Source organism: Leptonotus elevatus, chromosome 1, assembly GCF_054856555.1.
Source record: "Leptonotus elevatus isolate MCC_2025b chromosome 1, RoL_Lele_1.0, whole genome shotgun sequence".
In the NCBI taxonomy this organism is placed as follows: Eukaryota; Metazoa; Chordata; class Actinopteri; order Syngnathiformes; family Syngnathidae; genus Leptonotus; species Leptonotus elevatus.
This window is the reverse complement of record NC_141239.1, coordinates 29,859,300-29,879,831: the sequence shown is the minus strand read 5'-3', so window position 1 is coordinate 29,879,831 and position 20,532 is coordinate 29,859,300. Positions and strand designations below refer to the sequence as shown.

The window sequence follows — 20,532 nt, the reverse complement described above, 5'->3', positions numbered from 1 at the left end:
GGGATCATGGCACAACAGAGGGACAAAAACAACAAAAGTTCTACAATATTTATTTTTCTAAACGTGCACAAAAAGCAACTATATGAAGGAACAATTACAGATAAATTACAAATAAATATGAGATATATGTGAACATGGTTCCGTAGCGGGGGCTACTCCGCCGGGTGGGCTGGCCTTGGTGAGCGCTCAGTATCAAGAGTATCAAGATCTAGGCATCATCGGATGCTGGCAACAGTGGTGGCTGAACTGACCAGAATGGAGTGAACATTGCTGTGGACGCAATGGGCAGAATGCAAGTCCATCATAGTCTTCTGGAAGCCACAACATGTGTGAAAGCTGATCCAAGGTCAGCGAAGACGCTACTGGTGAACGAGCATGCGCTCGCCTTGGCTGCTCGCCTGGTTGGGTGGGCCTGTTGGTGGCGTCCGGGAACCGATTTCCAAATTCCAAATGATTGGTACTAGCTGCAATTTACACACAGACGTTACTTAAGATGAACTGAGCAAGGAGTGTGCAGACTTAAGTCTGGGATTGATAACGATATGAATCAATGACTATCATAATCAATGTATATGACTAATGCGTATAGTAAGAATCGATGGGGACGGGTTACTAATAAGCCATGGCTTCTACCCGTCAGCCCTTCTTTCGGATGTCAATGTTGCAAATGATGTGATCGATGTAACCTGTAATAATGTGTCCGAAAGGAAAAAATTAATAAAACAATACCCCCCTTGGCTCAGTGCTAAAGACATTGTCGTCGTAGTCAGACATGTTATTGTGAGTTTTCAAAGTTATAATTGAGTCTGAGTTTTTTTATGTGCAGTTTTGTGATGCAAATGTATCACTCTTTTGAACACTAATTGTTTTTAGAAGAAAAACGCTTTATTTCCGTGACCCCAGCCAACTTTCGGCCGGACTACTTTCGTCTCGGCCAAAACTGGACCGGGTCTCGGCTCACAGGACGCTGTCAGTGGTAAGTCAGTGCTGATTGCACACCACTTTACGTGAGGATGCCATACAGATTCATGTCGAAAAACCTGAACTATCTCTTTAAGGCAAGCTACCGTAGAAGTGTTAGCCAATCAGAAGTAAGCACTGTGTTGTTAGGTCATACGAAATCTGCCCAATAAACGATAATTTGACCAATCAGATTTGGAGCTGATGACATCAGTTGCCGGTGTCGATGACGTATAACTTTTCGCGCCTTCTGATTGGATGATTATCGTGCCTTACTTTCAAGTTAGCATCGCACAGTGATAAAAAAACAACAACCCAAAACTTGTTGGAAGTGAGGCATACGCTACAACAGTCTTTTGGGGCTCTTAAGGTGGGGGATCTGAAGGAAAGGTTCAAATACAACAGATTTTGTGAGTATTAAATGTTTATAATTTAATACATAATTACTGTATATAGTTGTTTTTTTTAAGTTTCTACTGTTGCTTCTGTCGTATGTGTGAGCGCGCGTGCTTGTGTGTGCGTGTGTTAAATGTGTGACAGTGTTTGGGATTTTGTTTTTATTATTAATTCACCATTTTAATTCACTATTAACTGACTAAGCATGCAACAATGTGATAACGTGGCGGCAGCGGGGTGGGCATCTGGGTCCAATTCAGTTACTCTCCTTGTACTTCAGGTGGCTGAAACAACAATATTAGAAGGAGAAATGTTAATCCAACTTACTGTGGTGGGGGGGGACAGAGCCAGCAAGGCCTTCTCTGCTGTCTTAAACTATCATCAGAAGCAGTGAGATACATTTAGAACCGAAATTCTGATATTTTGTTCCATAAAATTGCCTAATTTACTCTCTAGCCTCTTCACTTTGCAAACCATGTCAATCTAATCTGCTCATGTTTTTTACATTATAAATTGTGCTGGCCCATGTAATTTCATATATATTGCTGCCGTTGAGCCAAAAATCGAATCACCGCAGTTGTCACTTTTCAGGCGACCCCAAGAACAGCATGTTTGTTCAACCATCAACATTGCATCATCAAAGCGAGTAAGCCATTTTCAACCATTTAGATTGGTCAATAATTCGTAAAAATTATACCAACACCACATGTGTGAACTGACTTAAAGTATAGATTTTTTTTTAAATATGAAATTTGCCAAATTGTGACTTACGAGATTTCAGCCCGACGCCAGCAATATATTCTCTGTTCGGCATTTGCGAATTTGACTTTTTTGTGCTCAGGCCAAAGCCATTTATAATATAAAAATATTGTTTGCTACATTTAGCAACTGTTTGCCTATCAGATCGTATTTACAGGGCCATAGATGGCCCTGACAACTTCCACATTTTTTATGAACTCTGATTGGTTGTTCAGAGCAAAACTTGTTATAGCCAACTTTGACTCAAAAAATGATTGAACCCTGCAGCGATCTCCATTCAATACATTTTACAACAAGCATCTTTGGAGTATGATTTAATAACTGTTTTAATTGTGAACTGCTCTGGATGGTATAAATTGTACAGATGCATCCTGCTATATTGTGTGTGTGTTTTACAACATGATAGTGGTGGTATTAAGTCGGGCAAGCCTCTACTAATGTCCTAGGTACCAAATACATAGCCCACCACTGCCAGTTTATGAAAAATTATGAAGTGATGGTGTTGGATTATCAAACATGTCTGCTACCTTCACCCCAATGTCACGGGTCTTGGCTCGCATCTTGTTGGTAAGTGATTCGGCCACATCAGCTCTTTCTTCGGCCTCTTCCAAGTCGTGCTGAGACTTTCTGAACCTGGCCATGTGCATGTTGCCCTGCTCCTCCTGGTGGACGTATGAAAAGACAAGAGAGCAAAAGCAAGGTAGTAAAGTGGTACCTTGAATAATGAGAAAAAAAATAGAATGCCATTGTTGAAAAAATTGTTACTTGTGATGGCTAAACTGAGATGGCGTTGTACTTACAGCTTCTTCTGCGTGACGTTTGTAGGCTTTCATTTTGATTTGCAGCTTGTCCACCAAGTCCTGCAGTCGAGTGTTGGTTTTCTTGTCCTCTTCAGCCTAAAAGAGACGTTTCATTCAGCAAAGACCTTCTATGAGCAGAATAAAGCCACTAGAATTTGTAAAGTTTCGGTGTACCTGATAGCTTATCTCTTTGACCTTCCTCTCATATTTGCGGACTCCCTTGATAAACTCACTCGAACGCTTTTGCTCGGCTTCCAGTTCTGTCTCCAACTCACGTACCTGATTAAGCACATTTTAGTGAAGACAAATAAGCTAAACTGATCAAATAAACTGTCCGGTTGATTTGATACACTTGGTTGTACCCTGGCCTCCAGCTTCTGCATCTGTTTCTTTCCGCCTTTCAGGGCTAAGTTCTCCGCCTCATCCAGACGGTGCTGCAGGTCTTTGACCGACACCTCCAGGTTCTTCTTCATCCTCTCCAGGTGGGCGCTGGTGTCTTGCTCCTTCCTCAACTCCTCAGCCATCATGGCGGCCTGCAAGTACCACAGCAGCAGTGTTCTAATTTCAAGCATGAAGCCCTACAGCATCCTTTAAGGTTGGATCTCACTGAGCGGCAAATGGTAGCGAAAGTTGGATTTGTCAACTATTCGAATAAATGTTGGCGAAAATCAGGGGGTTGTCCCTGTCATTAGTGACATTTAACAACTTTTAGCAATGCTTAGAGTCAACACGCGAAATGACTGGGTAAGTGTTTGCGAAAGAAAGATGGTGACTATTGGGACTGCTTGCCACTTTGCCACAGTTTTGGCACTACTGGGGTCTATTTCACAAAGCAGGTTTAGTGAGAACCCTGAAATGTGGGAAACTGCGTTTTCCGTTTCAGAAAGGGAGGTAATTGAAACCAGAGAAAAAGAGGTAACTCTAGCCTGTTTCATAAAAAGAGGTCATTTAAGTTCTCGATCAGTTACCGTAGTAACATGTTCCATGAACCAAACCTGGTCGGTTGCAGGTTTTCCACAATGAACCTCGAGGTTTTCTCTGTCCCCGCCTCCTTTCAGCCACATTTCCTCGTTCATAAAGTCCGCTGCGACGAGCGTAAAGTCAATTTTACATGGCATGTACTTTTGACAATGACCCTATTGATGAAGGTGCTGCATTATTGCGCAGGGAATTAAATATTCGTTGTGAGATTGTTATCAGACCGCGCGTAGATATGCTGGCATTTCCGGACAGTTATCTTTTTGAGCGGTACCGTTTCACATCACAGTCCATCATCTACATACATAACTTAATCCGTCCTTACATATGCAACATTACTGGCGCCGTAGTCATGCGCTTACTTCACAGCATATATTGTGTTGCGCTCTGTTTTTTTTCTCTTATAACCGTTTGAATAGTGTTTTTATATTTCATTTTGCTTCTCCTCTTTATAAAGACATGTTCAAATTCGCCATATGATCGCATTAAGATTTTAAGTTGAGAGGGGGGAAAAAAACGGAAGCAGAGGGCGCTGCCGCGCTCTGTGCTTCCTCGTTGCCATGGTGACTCGACGAATCGGGGCTCCATTGATGTGGTCTTTTTAGTGTAGTGACAACGCCAGGTGAAACTACTCTGCGTTGATATAACTTCCTCAAATCAGCTGTCCTGGAACCAAAACTGCAGAGTTTCCACTCTCAGGGCATGTCAACTCGCTGTTCAGGGTAAGTCTTGGTGTTTGTTGAACATAACAAAATAAAAAATAAAAATTTCGTTGCGACAAGAAAAAATGTTGCGGCAACTTTACTGTACCCTGACAAAACCAAAACTCATTGCATTGTTTCTGTTTTAGTTTAGTTTGTGGTTTACTTTTCAGATGCAATTTTAGTTTGGCTTTTATTCTCATTAGCAAATCTTTAGACATGCTGTAGTGGTCGTTGTTTACATCTCTCCTCATGCCACAGTGGAAGCAGCATGTCACTAAACTACAAATACAGCACCCTGAAGCTTGGTTTTATTTTCTGAGTACTTAAAATCACGTCAAAATGAAATGAATATCCCTTGTGGATAAATAATCTATTTACTTACATCGGTGATGGCTTTCTTGGCCTTCTCTTCCGCATTCCTGGCCTCCTGACTTGCTTCCTCGATCTCACCATGAAGCTGGGAAACATCCGTCTCCAGCTTCTTCTTGGTGTTCAGGAGACTGGTGTTCTGTTGAAGCCAAGCTGGTTGTGAAAATACTCATAGGAGACTATATTTGAGTGATTCAAGACTTGGTATGAAAAACACCTGAGAATGAAGTAGTCCTGCACGCTCGCTGGCATCAATCAGTTCCTGTTCGGCCAATTTACGGCTCCGCTCCGTCTGATCCACGACTGCTCGAAGCTCCTCAATCTCAGCCTGCATCAAGCTCGTCCTGCGCTCCATCATTGCCACCTGCTCCTTCATGTCATCTTGAACTCGAAGGGAGTCATCTAGGTGGATTTGGGCATCCTGACGACACATTGGAGTTTTTGATCAGAATGGTATTACCTCAGCCTAAATTTGGGCCAGGAAACTCCCTGTATTATCAAACCTTCAGTTGCGTTTGCAGGTTCCTCAGTTGTTTCAGGGCTTCAGAAGCCTGCCTGTTAGCATGGCCCAGTTGGATCTCCATTTCGTTCAGGTCTCCATCCATTTTCTTCTTCACTCTCAGGGCATCGTTCCTGCTACGGATCTCGGCGTCCAGAGTGGACTGCATGGATTCTATCACTCGTTGATGGTTCTTCCTCAGCTGGTCAATCTCCTCATCTTTCTCCGTCACCTTCCGGTCCACATCGGCTTTGAGTTGGTTGAGCTCCATTTGGATGCAGAGTATCTTGGATTCCTCTTGTTCCAGGGAGGCCTGAGCAAGTGATCATTGTCATAATACTTTGTAGATTGTCTTGTTTCAAACATTTGATGACATTATGGATAATGCTCACCTCCGCTTCTTCCAGCGCAGTTTGCATGTCATATTTTTCAGTTTCCACATTCTTCTTGAATTTCTCCATTTCATGGATGGTTTTCCCGTTTTCTCCTAGCTGTTCTGTCAGGTCTGTGATCTCCTCTGTTTGACAGTAGACAAGAATCATTAAGTGATCTCAAATGTTGATTCTTATTTAATAGGCTTACGATGCAAGTTCTTGTTTTCTCTCTTCATTGTCTCCAGGTGATCAAGGGCCTCCTCGTACAAGTTCTTCAGCTTGAAGAGCTCCGTGCTCAACGATCGAGATTCCTTCTGAGCACCTTCCAGCTCAGCCTGAGACTCTTCATACTTTTGCTTCCACTCTGCTAGAATCTGAACTCAACAAAACATGATCATCCTCTTCAATAGTGATAAGAAATGTAGACATTGACCTCCACCTTATGATCCACATAGTAATACCTTGTCAAAGTTTCTCTGCTTCTTGTCCAGTGTGGCTGCTACGCTGTTGGACTTTTCCACGTCCACCATTAGATCCTCCATTTCATTGTGAAGTCGCTGTTTAGTTTTCTCCAGCGAGGCACACTTTGAGTTCACCGCCTCAATTTGTTCCTCTGCCTCTTGGAGACGCTGCGCCAGTTTTTTCCTGTGGAAGACAACATTGTCGATGCTCAGTTAGCTGAATCATTCCAAGCGTGAGTCTGAGCTTACTTGGCCTCCTCCAGCTCTTCAGTGCGTTGGATGGCATCCGTCTCATATTTGTTCCTCCAAAGAGCAACATCAGTGTTGGCTTTGGACAAAGCACGCTGCAGCTCTGCCTTGGCCTCCTGCTCCTCCTCGTATTGTTCGCGGAGGAGGTCGCAGTCATGACGGGATGATTGCAGGCTGTGTGCCAGAGCATTCTTGGCCTGTGGAGGTATATATAGGACAATTCACCATGGTGTCACACATTCTTCTGAGTAGCAAAAGGAGATTGCACCACGACAAAACAAACCCTTTCTATATAATTTGACCAAGGCAGAGCCATTGAGAGAACAGAGGAAATGGGTTTAATGAGTTATTTTCTTCTTGTGGGGTGGTATGTAAAGTCTCATATTCAGAAGAGAACACGCCTCTGATTAGCAAGCCTTCTTCGCTAAAGCAGTAACTTCAATGTGTAAAGTGTCAGTCAGAAGAAGAAAAAAATGCTACCAGAGGTAGGTTGGAAGATAGACTAAACAATGTAAACATGGGTCATATATATGTATATTCGAACAGTAAAGTTGATTTAAACATAGACATGGACAGCAGTTGTGATCTTTAATCACCTTTGTTTCCTCCTCCATGAGTCTTTTAAGATCATCAATTTGTGAGGTGAATCCCTGCTTTCCTCTGGTCAGCTGAGATATGACGCTCTCTCGCTCTTCCAGATGTCGGGATAACTCAGCTACAAAAGACAACGATTTTGAATTAGTTTGGCAATATGCAGTTCATTTGGCTGCTGAGTGGAGTTCATGTACCATTCTCATTTTGAAAACGCGCCCTTTGATTGGTGAGATCTGCAATGTTCCGACTGTTTTCATCATTCTTGGTCTTAAACTCTACTAGCTGATCTTCAAGAGAGCGGCAGTTCTTTTCCAGGTTGACCTGTTCCAAGTGCAATTAACAACACATCAGGATACAATGTGGCCTCAAGATTCTGATATCTTACACGTCTCTAACCTTGGTTTTAGCCACAGATTCCATGTTGGTGGCCAAATCGTCAATCTCCATCTTCATCTCACTTTTCTCCTTCTCAAGTTTCTGCTTGATTCTCTGCAGGTTGTCAATCTGCTCCCCGAGCTCAGCCATGCTGTCCGCGTGCTTCTTGCGCAATGCAGCGGATGTGGCCTCGTGATGCAGTGTGGTCTCCTCCAGATCGCGTCTGATTTTCAGGAACTCCGTCTCGCGTTTCTTATTCATTTCAATCTGAGAGGCGGTGGCTCCTCCAGCCTCCTCCAGTCTCTCGCTGACCTCCTCGATCTCCCGGGAAAGGTCGGACCTCTGCTTCTCCACCTTGGCCCTCATCGATCGCTCAGCTTCCGCTTCTTCCTCCAGTTCTTCAATTCGAGCCTTGAAACAGGAAGAGATGGAGGCATGACGGAGGAGTCACTGTTAGTATGATTCATGTGTGACTTAAAGCGACTTTACATGGAGTTCCTTAAGCTTCTTCTGGAGCTGGTTGTTGATTGTTTGCTCGTCCGCAATCTTGCCAACCAGCTGGGTGTTTTCAAACTCTTTTCTAGAGTGACGAGAAAATGTCAGGTGTTGGGTGCAAACTCTCCCTCGTCCCCTCCTACATCCACTTACTTCTTCATCCTCTCCTCTGACTGCTGTTTATCATTTTCTGCATCCATCAGGGATTCTTGTGTAAGTTTAATGTCTGCCTCGAACTTGCGCTTCATCCTTTCCAGGTCCATGCGGCTCTTCTTTTCTTGCTCAAGGGAACCTTCAAGCTGTAGAGCAGTCAGACGGATCAGACCAGTTTGTTTGGGAGCACTTGAACATTAACATTTAGCCACCACTCACATCATCCACTTGCTGCTCCAGCTTTGACTTGGCCTTCGTCAACGAGTTGACTTTGTCTTCCTCGGCTTGAAGGTCGTCCATGGTCTGCTGGTGGGCTTCTTGAAGGGCCTTCTTCTCTTTGCTCAGCTTGCTGATGCTTTCCTCCTGGCCTGCCAGCTCCTCTACCAGATTTTTAACCTGCAAAATGGATCACTTGCAGCTTTGTTCTGAGCATAGTTTGAATGACCTTGTCATAACACATCATGCAGTGCAATGTCAAAACCTTGTTTTCAGTGGCATGCTTCTCTTTCTCCACTTTAGCCAAAGTGATCTCAAGGTCGTCAATGTCCTTCTTAAGCTCGGAGCATTCATCCTCAAGCTTTCTCTTCTTGGCGGTTAAATCGCCATTGATTTCCTCCTCATCCTCCAGCCTCTCTGTCACCTCTTTGAGTTTGGCCTCCAGCTGGATTTTGCTTTTAATCAAACCCTCGCATCGTTCCTCTGCATCGCAGAGGTTCTCCGAGTCCTGAGGAGGAGAGAATTCAGTAAATAGCAACGGTTTCATTAGATTCGGTCTACAGCGAAACTCACAGCTTGCACTTGAAGTTGAAGGTTATTCTTCTCCTGCAGCAGAGAAACCATTTTCTCCTCCAGCTCCTTCCTTTTGGACTCTGACTTGGCCAGGTCCTCCTTGCATTTGATGAAGTCTTCTTTCATGTTGGTCATCTCCTTTTCTGTCTCTGCGCTCTTGAGTAGAGGCTTTATCTTGAAGAAGAGCTTCATCCATGGCCAGTGTTTGACATTCATGAAGGAGCGTAGGTTGTATTGTAGAATCCACACACAATCTCTGTCAGAAATGCATATCACACATTTTGGTCCATGTTCAATCAGTTCATTTTCTTACTGAAAAGGGATTTATCATTATACTTTTGGGCAATTAAGTTGGAATATTCCTTCCTCATGAGATAACCTCGACAAACAGCTTGTGTCTGCGTCACAAGAGAAGCTAGTTTTTCATCTCGCAGCTCCTCCAGATTTCCCAGTAGACCAGCTTTGAAAAAGACCTGCAAAAAAACATGTTATATAACAAATACATGTTAGAAACGATAACTCGAATAAGCCAGTATTCTTACTTTTGTAGAGCCAAAGCGATATTGAGTGTGATCAACATCAATGGAACCTAGAAGTTTCTCAGAAGCTTTCTTGCCATCGATGAACTGTCCCTCTGGAATGGCGCTGGCATTCAAGATTCGGTATCTGCTCGTGTTGGATGGAGACCATTACAAGCTGCAGTGATTTAACATGACACAAATTTTGTCTCATTAGTAACCTCTGCTTGAAATCAGCATAGATTATCCTGCTGGGGAATCCCTTTCTACAGATGCGGATCCCCTCCAGCACACCGTTACAGCGCAGCTGATGGATGACCAAGAAATTGTCCATGATACCTGCAGGAAAGAATTGTTAACCTAACGGCTAAATGAATTATGAATGTATTTTATTTTAATCCTTAATTGCATATGAATGATACCTGGTGTTTTGACCTCATTGGGAATCAGACAACGTACAAAGTGAGGGTGGGTGCTCCTCAAATTAGTCATCAGCTTTCCTAGATTTTCCTGAAAATAGTAGGGTACACATCCTCTTAATGGCAGTGGGCCATGTAATATATATTGTGGCCTGTTATGCTAATATATATAATTGGTACCCTGAAAACTGCAGAAACTGTCTGGAAAGAGCCACCCTTCTTCTTTCCCCCTTTTTTCCCACCTTTGTCACCACCGGAGTCTAGAAGACAGAAATTAAGTGTTCTGTTTTGTTTTAAGGACACTCAGCTGGAACATGCATGTCACTGAACAGGTTTTGTACCTGCATCACCCCCAGCAAAGGAGGCATAGAGGAAAGACAGTAATTTCATAGAGGACTTCTGGTATAGTTGCACCACAGACTCATTCAGTGGGTCCTTGTTTTTCTCCAGCCAGCCACCAATGTTGTAGTCCACCGTTCCGGCATAGTGCACCAGGGAAAAGTGAGCCTCTGGCTTGCCTTTGACCACTTTGGGCTTTTGGAAAGCATTGTTTTTCCCAAGATGTTGGTCATAGAGTTTGTTCTTGAAGGAGGTGTCTGACGCCTTGGGGAACATACACTCTTCTTCAAGGATGGAGAAGATGCCCATCGGCTGATGATTGGAGAAAGAATTGGAATGCTGCTTAACAGAAGCCATTTATTTCACTTAGCATATGCATCCCACCTTTTCAATAAGCTCTATGCAAGCTGCCAGATCCATGCCAAAGTCGATGAACTCCCAGTCTATGCCTTCTTTCTTGTACTCTTCTTGCTCCAGCACAAACATGTGGTGGTTGAAAAACTGCTGCAACTTCTCATTGGTGAAGTTGATGCACAGCTGCTCCATGCTGTTGAACTGCATGAGCAGGTTAACATGAGCATAGGAGCCACAACATTAATAGATCAAAATCAGCTTAGAATCCCAACTCACGTCAAAGATTTCAAATCCTGCGATGTCCAACACTCCGATGTAGAACTGCCGTGGCTGCTTGGTGTCCAGCATCTCATTGATGCGTATCACCATCCACATGAACATCTTCTCATAGACCGACTTGGCCAGGGCACCAACTGAATTGGCCACCTCAGGTAAGAATTGCTTATTTCAGTACTTTAACCAGATTCAGCAGTTTGTAGCTATTTTTGTTCTTAACAAAATCAGATAGAAGCATTAAGATCAGATGTGATCAACAGGGGACATAGCATTTGCTCTGGTGAGGCAACTTGTCCCCAATAACGTTGACTGAACAGTTAACTGACTGGTTAGTTGGCATTCAATATGAGAATCATTCATCTGAGATGACACAAGCGGTACCTGGGGGAGTGTCTGGCCCTTTGTAACGTACTCGTTCCCCACTTTGACACGGGGGTAGCAGAGGCCTTTCAGCAGGTCAGCGGAATTCATCCCCATGAGGAAGGCCACCTTGTCAGCCACTGAATGGCAAAACAACAAACAGCAACCGTGTGTCTATCTGTGTTGCTTCACTGTTAAAGCAAAGATCATGCAGCCTTACCCTCAGTGCCATCGGGCTCCGCCTGTTCCTCTCGCTGCTTCTGCTTAAACTTCATATTCCCGTAATGCAGCACAGCTCCAGTCAGTTTGTAGATGGACATTTTCTCTTCATTAGAAAAGCCCAGGATATCAATGGCAGTCTAATTGTATACAAAATGGAGTTCAGAGGGGATGGTGAAAGGCATTTGTGCACCATTGAATGGAGAGCTAGCTCACATCTGTCGCCATGAGCTCTTCTTTGTCGTCAATGCTGGCCACAGTGATTTGCCCCTGACTTATCATGGGGAAGTCGTACGGGTTCGTAGATATAAGCAACATTTCTGCAGAGACAAAAGAAGAGAATTACATTTTTTTTTAAATATCATTCTTCATCATTGCCATACTCATCATCACTATCATTCACCTATGAGCTCTGCTTTGTGCCCAGTCATTATCTGGTAGAAGATGTGGTAGCTTCTTTCTTGCAACAACTGGAACGTCACTCTCGACTTCTCCAGCAAATCTGGACCGAAGAACATGTGAGACTTGATAACGCCGCATGGGATGAACATTTCGGTTAGGAAAGATAAACTTACATGTTTCAATATCAGCTGAAGCCAGTTTCCCCGTTGTTCCAAAATGAATTCTGATGAATTTACCCTGAAAAATTAAGAGTCTTCTAACAATAGATAAAAAATACACTAGCAATATACCAATACAACTACATTGTGTTGTCCCAGTGAAGCACTGACACGGAAGATAGACAGATGAAGACCATTCTCTGAACACGCTGTACATATACTGTAGGAACATCATTGCTCATTCAGGGCTACAGTATCTAACTGTGGTTGTTTTTGACGCGACATTTATAGTTCAGTAAAATACTTACAAAACGTGAGGAGTTGTCATTTCTCATGGTCTTTGCATTCCCAAATGCCTCCAGCAAAGGGTTCGCTGAGATGATTTGATCCTCCAGAGTTCCCTAGAAAACGCAGGCATCAGATCCTCAACTTTTCTCCCCGACGTTGATGAGTTTGACTCTCGTACCTGTATCTTTCCAGATGTCTGTTCCTTCTTTTCACTGCCGCCAGACACTGCGATTGTCGCAAAGTACTGGATGACACGCTTGGTGTTGACAGTCTTGCCTGCACCAGATTCTCCGCTGTAGAAACAGAGCGACACATTTATGCACAAAGGGCTCTCCAGATGCCCAAGAGCTCAAATTGGAGTTCATGCAAGTGACTCACGTGATCAGGACAGACTGGTTCTCACGATCTGGCAGGACACGAGACAGTTTCAGTCAGTCCACAAAGCATACAGTGCCGTGAAAATGTACTTGCCCTCATCCTGATTCTGAACATTCACCTGTGAGCATGTTCTGATAAGCGTTATCAGACACCGAGAAGATGTGAGGAGGAGCCTCCATACGCTTCTTGCCCCTGTAGGCCGACACCACTTGCGGGTCATACACCGGCAGCCACTTGTACGGATTTACCGTCACGCAGAAGAGTCCAGAATACGTCTGTGCAGGGTGACAAGGTGTTTTAATTTAGAGGCAATTGCTGGAAATTCTACAAAGACTTCAGGCCTGGTTACAAACTCACGTATATCATCCACGCTGCATAACGATCACTGAGGTTAAACAGCACAGACGGCTCGTTGAGGTGCGTCATCATGACCATGTCCTCGATCTTGTCGTACTTTGGAGGGTTCATGGGGTGGCAATCTTCTTCTGTGACGGTTACCGTCTACAATGAGTAAAATACAATGACTAAATAAAACATTCTGGATATTGGGCTTTGGGGTGAAATTTTAGGTTGAACCCAAATTGGTGAACTTAATATCTAACAGTTCAGTTTCAATACTTTTTGCACAACTTGCTGTTCTCTAAAAGTAGCTGGATGGAAAATTTCTCAACAGGTGTTGGATACAGGAATGTTTACTTTTCAGTAATAATGAATTGGTTGTATATAGAACATTTCTGGATGTCTTTCAAACAGAATCATTTGTCCTTTCTCCTCACCTCATTTGCGGCCGTCTTCACAGTGGCTTTGCCACCTTCTTTCTTCTGGACAACACCTCGGATGTACAGGTCTTTGGTGTCCGGCACATAGCAGGCTGTCTTGGCGTCAAAGGGCCGGTTCTGCGCCTCGATGCGCTCCTTCTCAGGTTTGCGTAGAAAGATGGAGGCCGGCCCATACTGGGCCATCTCGACATCACTGCTCATGACGACACCTGCAGATAAAAACGTCGGGGTGTCAAAAGACAAAAGCATATCACAGCACAGAAATAAACAGTAAAGTTTTGCATAGGTGACAAAAACTCACATTCTATACTTTAACTAGGAGTATAAATTAATTTGTTAAAAGAATACTCTGCTGTAAGTACTGATTCAACTTTTATTTTAACATAAAAGTTTTAAAACGGTACAGACTCTGAAGTAATAATGAATGCATTGATGATACAATTGCCTGTATAGAAAGGATGGCACAATGAAAAAAGAAAACTTTGTTCTTTATTAACTGAGGCTTTTATGCTATCAAAATGGGTTCCTATTGCTTTGCTAATGCTGTGAACTGATTACTTTTAGGCTGGCAAAAAAGCCGAGCGCATTCCGCAGCAATCAAACATCCATTCATCCACCCATCCATCCATCCATTTTCTTAACCACTTGTCCTCACAAGGGTCGCGGGGGGCGCCGGAGCCTATCCCAGCTGGCTTCGGGCAGTCAAACAATTCTCTTAAATAAGGCCATGGTTTTGAAATGTCTTGCTTTTCTGAACTTGTTGCGTCTTGGTCGTTAATCTTCTCTAGTTAACATTCCTTCATGTTGCTGCTGTTTTTTTCACAAGACCCCAAGATCTCAGCCAATTAAACAACATTTTAACCTTGTTTGACTTTAATCCGTGTATCATTCATTCTTTCCATTTTCCATGTGGAAAAACTAAAAGTGGAACAATGACTTAAATCCAACACCCCCAAAAATCAAACAATTGGCAGATTGTTCTTATTTCATCCATATGGCTAAAAAATGGGCCACAGGATTGATTTAGATTGTAGTATTCAGTTTGTTGTGTTTGTTAACAAACATCAGTAGTTATGTTATTTAAAAAACTGAAAACAAGCAATTTTTCTTGTTTTTGGTTAGATTTAAAAACAAGTTACAAAATAATGAGTCACTTTCTTATTTTTCAATTGCTAATTGAAAACGGAAAGAAAGAACTAACATGGGTTACATGGATGTTACGTGGATTGACTTAACCTCTCTCAGTTTACATCTTTTACGTCTTGTTCGTAAAAGTAGCCTAGTTGACAAAATAAGCCGGAGTACAAAGTACTCATGTTTGTTTTGAAGAGTAAGTAAAAATAAAAAGTCGTCAGAAAAATAAATAACCAAGTCAAATACAGATGGATTTCCCCGCACTGAGGTTTTCAATCAACTCACCTAAGAGTCCGGGTGGTGTGCTTTGGGTCAATGGTCTGAATGAGAAGCTTCAGCGTGAGTCAATGAGCAGACAGCAGGAGCTTTCTTTTATCAGCATCATGTGCTGGACCCGCAAAGCAGACATTCCAAATTAGGCAATGTGACTTTTCTAATGTCAATCCGCCCGCATTATCGATCTTCGCTGTCTTAAAATGGCTCTTCTGGGGTCTTAACGGCAAGATGTCTTTGGCGACAGGCGATGATCCTTCAACTCTATTTTTATGTCCACTCATAGTAACCCATGGTTGGTCAAAACAAAATGGCAGTGAAATGCATTACTGGTTGGTAAAACACACATCACGACCACTCCTACGGAGGATAATAAACAACAATCAATGTTAATGATAAACAAAATCAAAACATACTATAAAATCCTGTAAATAACACTTTTTTAATGTTTCCAAATCAAGAAAGGGTATTATACAGGGGCTGAATGAGAAATGAAAATTGTTCACATATTTTAGACATTAACCAGTACGTATAGGCAGTACCTAGGTTGTGTAAAAAATGAAATAGAATCACTGATTCATAGCACATTTCATAGACAATTTACTTAACATACTGTAATTAAAAGTACATTTAAAAGCACTTACTGAGTAAAATATATTTAAACGCAAAATAAAGAAATAACAAATAGATTACTAAAATTATTAAAAGTGTACAGTGCAAGAACAATATATTTTTTGTTTTAAAACATACTTTGAAAGACCTTAATTGTAGGTATGGGGAAATTGCATAGTTTTTAACCTGGATTTAAAAGTATTTATACTTAATTGGTAGATTTTTAATCTTTATTTATTCATATTATTCACTCTGATAAGGAAGGATACCGGGAAATCAGGGGGCCGTATTATTGGTAGTGCTCAAATGTTTGACTTTGTGGTGTTAGTTTTGGGAGGACACATCATTGATGTTGTGACCGTTGCCGGAAGCTAAGGCCTCTAAATCCAAGAAAGGTGCCTTGAAGGAGACGAAGCAGGTGGTTCTTGAATCCAGGGCAAAAACCAAGGTCAGGGGCATTTCGAGACCCCCTGGCGGCCCCAGGCAAGAAGGATGATGGCCGCCTAAAAAAACAAACAGGATGTTGGATAAGCTAAGATATCCTTAATTAAATATTGTTGCTGCCCGCTTGATTGCATTTGCTTTTTTGTTGCGAGTCAAAATTTGAATAATGAGTGAGTTTCAGATGGAGAGTCACAAGAGATGCTCTGGGCCACAACTCACATTAAGACTAGTCGGTCAGTCAGACTCCAGTTTTTAATGTTACTCATTAGGCCACACCCTTAAAGGCACACATTCAACACACTAATAATACATATCATCTATAGTAATTACAATTTATTAAACCAGTTTAGTTCTTTACATTCTCTTTTATAATGTTTCTTTAAGATGTTTAAACAACATAGTGCTGTACCTTTATTTCTTAAAAAAACAAAACCTTTTTTTTTTGTGGAGGGTCTGGAATGGATTAACAGCACTTTGATGTATTACAATGGGAAAATTTGATTTGATATACGCTGATAAACTGCCAGTAAGTGTTTTCCATGAACAATGAAGGTTGGCTCCCCACTTTCAGAAAAAAAAATACAAATTTTAAATATTGTAACCTTCGAATATACTTCTTGTTTGTTTTTTTTATTTTATATTATGTTGTTGAATTCTTCCTATGACAAATAGGCTTTGGATTAATAACGTTTGGGGAAACATTTCATTAGTCCACTTGAAAGACTTATTGCAGCAACCCTGAGCCAAAGTTAGCGGCCCACCTTGTTTCCAAGTTAGAGGACGACACCGTGTCGGCTGGGAACACATGCAGGCCGCATTTAGCCAGGGGAAACTTGTGTGTGGGCAATTTAAGATCCTGGCACAAGTAGCACAAGGTGCGGACCGTGAGTGTGAACAACAGTGGCAGCCCTACATTTGGTTCCTGGGATTTTAATGAGGATTTACTCACCTTAATCCAACTCTTAATAGCACCACCATCAGATCGCAATTACAGAAGCCACAATTGTTAAATGTGTTAAAGTGCACAACAGATGTGTTATTATAGTCAAAGTTGGATAGAACAAGTTTTGCTCTGATTAACTTATCAAAGGATGTAAAAAATGATTATGTCATTGAGGGCCAGCGCTCTGGCTCTGAGGACGAATCTGATGTCTGAAAGGTTCAAGAAACAGTCCCATTGCTAATATAGTTTTGACGTTCCATGGGCCAACACTACTGATTGTGAAGGCCCGGTGCAGATTAGATTAACATGGCAACACATTGTGGCTGAAAGACAGGAAAAAATCGACAACTTTCTTCTTCTATGTGTGCTTACTCTTGAGTTCACCAGGCCGGTCAGCCTGCTCTTGATCCTGGCCAGCCGATGCCAGCAAGCATGCTGACAGGTCGCCAGATGGCATTTGTCCTATACTAGACGTTAACAAACTTTGCCGCTCGCTCGTCAGCCCACTGCTGACAGACGCAGGTGCTCGGCCGTAACTTTAACTCTTCTTTTGGCATTCCTCACACGTTTTCACTTTGCTACTTGAGACGTAGTGTTAATGATGCTGTGATGGCACATATTCACAAATTCACCCAAAGTGAACCCCTTTTTTAAGCTACCGTTTGCTATGTATTATTGTACTCTCCGTTTGTATATGTTGCTATGTTCTATGTGTGTTAAAGTAGCAACCTGACAAGATTTCTCTAAAATGATAGTCAGTCAAAATGCTGTGTCTGGTTGGAATGGACATTTCAATCTGAGTTTAACACACCAATAATTTAGAAGATCGGATGATGGGTTCAAGAGGAATGGAGGGTTTTTGTTTGTTTTTACGTCAGAAAAAATATCATTATTAGGGGATGTTTCTTTGTGATATCGCCTATAGAAAATCTGGTAAAAATAAATAAAAGAAAATCAAACTTTAAAATGGCCCTTTTGTTTCGTCTACTATGGAGGACCAAAACTGCCAAAATTCAAATAAGTAAATGACTAAATAAATACATAAATGACTAAAAGTGAAAATAAAAACGGATATAATAAAATATAATTTGATTTGAATTTTATGTTAATGGCAATTAAAAACAGCTAAATATATATAGGGAGACCGGGGACTGTTGTAACAAAGGGATATATATATATATATATATATATATATATATATATATATATATATATATATATATATATATATATATATATATATATATATATATATATATATATATATATATATATATATATATATAAAGAGATAGATAGATAGATATGAGTTCTTCAAGTTGAGACATTAAAATTTCCGCAACGTTTCAAATGTTGTCACTTGGCCAAAAAACTCAACTGAAATAGCATAAATGCAATATTATTCATTAGACGAGTACTGCTCGCTTACTTTAGGCAACAATTATTTGTTAGTTTTTTCGTGAATGTATCTGTTTGTTGAAGATTTTAAAAGCATTTTAAGTCCTCATTATTTCATTTTTATTTTACCTTTTTTTTTTTTTTTTTACTATTTTTAGAAGATGCTGGCCACTTGTTCCATTGCTAGTTAAAGTAGCCATTGTTTAAAAGTTTATAATCACCGTAACAGCTATACTAATTTACATTAGCCTGTCTATGGTGTTTCACATTATGTTAGCATTAAGCTAGCGCATCTCACATTGGTGTTTAAAGCGCAACTCAACACTAAATCAACTTTTTTTGCTGATAAACTGTATAAACTGGTGTCTACAAATGCTGTCTATATGTCCTGGTCATTATTTTTGACATTTTAGTGCATGTTTGTGAGCTTGAATTTGGGGCAAAAACCGTGTGTTTGGCGCCATCTTAACTTTAACACACTACACACAACGCAATTAGGCAGTTTGTCCTCTTTTTTTTTGTTTTTGTTTTTAGAGAGAGCTCAGTATTGTTCATTCGCTAATCTTACCGATTCGACATGTCATCATCATTGCTCTCTCTCTCTTTTTCTTTTTTTTGTGTATGTGCGTGAGTATGTGCATGTGCGGGTGTGTGCGTGTGTGTGTGCTCATTAATTCACCTAAAACCTATTAAAAATCCCATACCGTTCACCTAAACCGAATACAGAATCCAGCTAGAGTCGTGAGGTTGTCAGGAAACCCGAGGAAGGATCAAAGTAAAGAAAGAAAAGTGAAATCCAGCACCGACCAGACATCACCTACTATACACCGGGTTCCCAACCAGAATCTTTCACCAACCCCAGAAACATCTAAATTCCAACAAATTAGGGAGACCTCAAGAGACCAAAGGAAAGACTGAGGAAAGGAAGGAAGGATAGATGAAGCAGAGTGAGATCCACAGAAATCAGCCACCACCGATTCAACGACCAGAGTAAGAACTAGATTGTGTTTGAATTTCGGTAGATGCTGGTGTGGTGGATCTGGCATGCATGAAAACCTCCACCAAAGAGGGGAGCCGTAGACCCGGCCAAGACAGAGCAAGCACAACCCCCCGGGGCCCCCCAAGCCACAGCAGCGCCAAGGCACCACCCCCGGGCCCCGCAGGGGCCACCGGCCGGAGAGCAAACCCAGGAGCCAGGAGCGGCCCCCACCCCAACACGGCCTGGGCCCCGAGTCCTACGCAGCAAAACGGGGCACGGCAGGTCCGCCAGGCACTCCACTGGCCCACAGCCCCTGCCAATCTGATTTCTGAACTAATACCAACTCGATACACAAACCAATACTTAACGGATACCAAACTGATATTGAAAAAACTGAACATTCTGAATACGAACGGGAACTTTGAGAGCATTTTAAACTGGAATGGACAGAGAAAAACATTGTACAAAAAAAAGAATATAAAAAAAAAACAGATTACTGTATATTAAATTGTAAACTGGTATTAAACTTGCACATCTTTTGTTCATAATTGGGTTTGAGAAAATTCTGTTAAAGGACTTTATTCACACTTTTTTTGCCCTCCCATACACATTATACATTTTCAACTGTTTGCTTGTCAGCGTGTCTTATTTCCATTGGAGGTTTCTCTTTACTCGAAGCAGTTTGCTGTCGCCAATCTCCTCGTAACCTAAGATAAATCAACCCTAAATTGAATAGATTTGAATAGTTTGATGCATCTGCAAGACATTGACTAATCTATTCTTACTTATTTTTTCTGATTACTTGTTAGTAGAAGGGTGACACATATGAGTAGCTACACTTTGGACATAGCATACTTGAGCCTGCCTCTTATTGGGAGAACTGGAGAGAACAATCTAGTAGTGGTTATATCAACATTCTTGGTACAGTACTTGGAAAGTCTTTATTGGAGATAAACATCAGCAAAATGTCTCCATCTTTGTGGAGCCTGTTCAGTGTGGATAGTACAAGGTTGGTGAACATGTTTGCGATTGTAGTTGTGAAGTTTCAAAGTACTGCAATAGAAACAAGTACAACACAGTACATGATTGTACACCACTGCAAACTATGATCACAACAAAACTGAACATGTTTATGATCATGAACATGTTTGACAATCTCTCCAAATTCTAACATCACAGGTTTACATAATCAATTCAGATATACAGTTTCAATATCAATGCCTTCAAGTAGACAAATGATGGAAAAGTGACTTTGTGTGTGAAAGTGTGAAAAATAAACAACCAAGTAAATATTTTGTGTCTGT

At 41.6% G+C, this 20,532-nt stretch overlaps 2 protein-coding genes across 6 annotated transcripts in view; one reads left to right on the top strand and one right to left on the bottom strand.

The window, feature by feature from the left end:
- Positions 1-34: 34 nt before the first annotated feature.
- Positions 35-14,912, bottom strand: LOC147181607 (myosin heavy chain, skeletal muscle, adult-like). Its single transcript, XM_086090347.1, has 40 exons — positions 14,865-14,912; positions 13,443-13,654; positions 13,024-13,167; positions 12,785-12,941; positions 12,667-12,694; positions 12,467-12,581; positions 12,309-12,401; positions 12,016-12,079; positions 11,844-11,942; positions 11,657-11,760; positions 11,442-11,580; positions 11,243-11,361; positions 10,862-11,011; positions 10,616-10,786; positions 10,234-10,543; positions 10,073-10,152; positions 9,896-9,983; positions 9,695-9,812; positions 9,498-9,621; positions 9,292-9,428; positions 8,956-9,211; positions 8,648-8,890; positions 8,386-8,562; positions 8,167-8,312; positions 8,008-8,098; positions 7,540-7,929; positions 7,338-7,464; positions 7,146-7,264; positions 6,550-6,746; positions 6,301-6,484; positions 6,048-6,213; positions 5,858-5,982; positions 5,470-5,778; positions 5,184-5,387; positions 4,980-5,105; positions 3,278-3,448; positions 3,090-3,194; positions 2,916-3,011; positions 2,643-2,777; positions 35-1,640 (listed from the first exon to the last, which is right to left on the bottom strand). Exons 2-40 carry the CDS (start codon positions 13,644-13,646, stop codon positions 1,617-1,619), a joined length of 5,835 nt encoding a protein of 1,944 aa, XP_085946473.1. The 5' UTR covers positions 13,647-13,654; positions 14,865-14,912; the 3' UTR covers positions 35-1,616.
- The window catches only part of LOC147181605 (homeodomain-interacting protein kinase 2-like), a 59,155-nt gene continuing 39,874 nt past the window's right edge, over positions 1,252-20,532 (top strand). For 3 of the 5 annotated variants that reach the window (XR_015096612.1, XM_086090370.1, XM_086090354.1), the window contains exons 1-2: positions 1,252-1,370; positions 3,320-3,397. The gene's annotated coding sequence lies outside the window, so the exon portion shown is untranslated. The remainder of the gene's footprint in view (positions 1,371-3,319; positions 3,398-20,532) is intronic. The other 2 variants (XM_086090362.1, XR_015096611.1) reach the window with 2 other exon arrangements.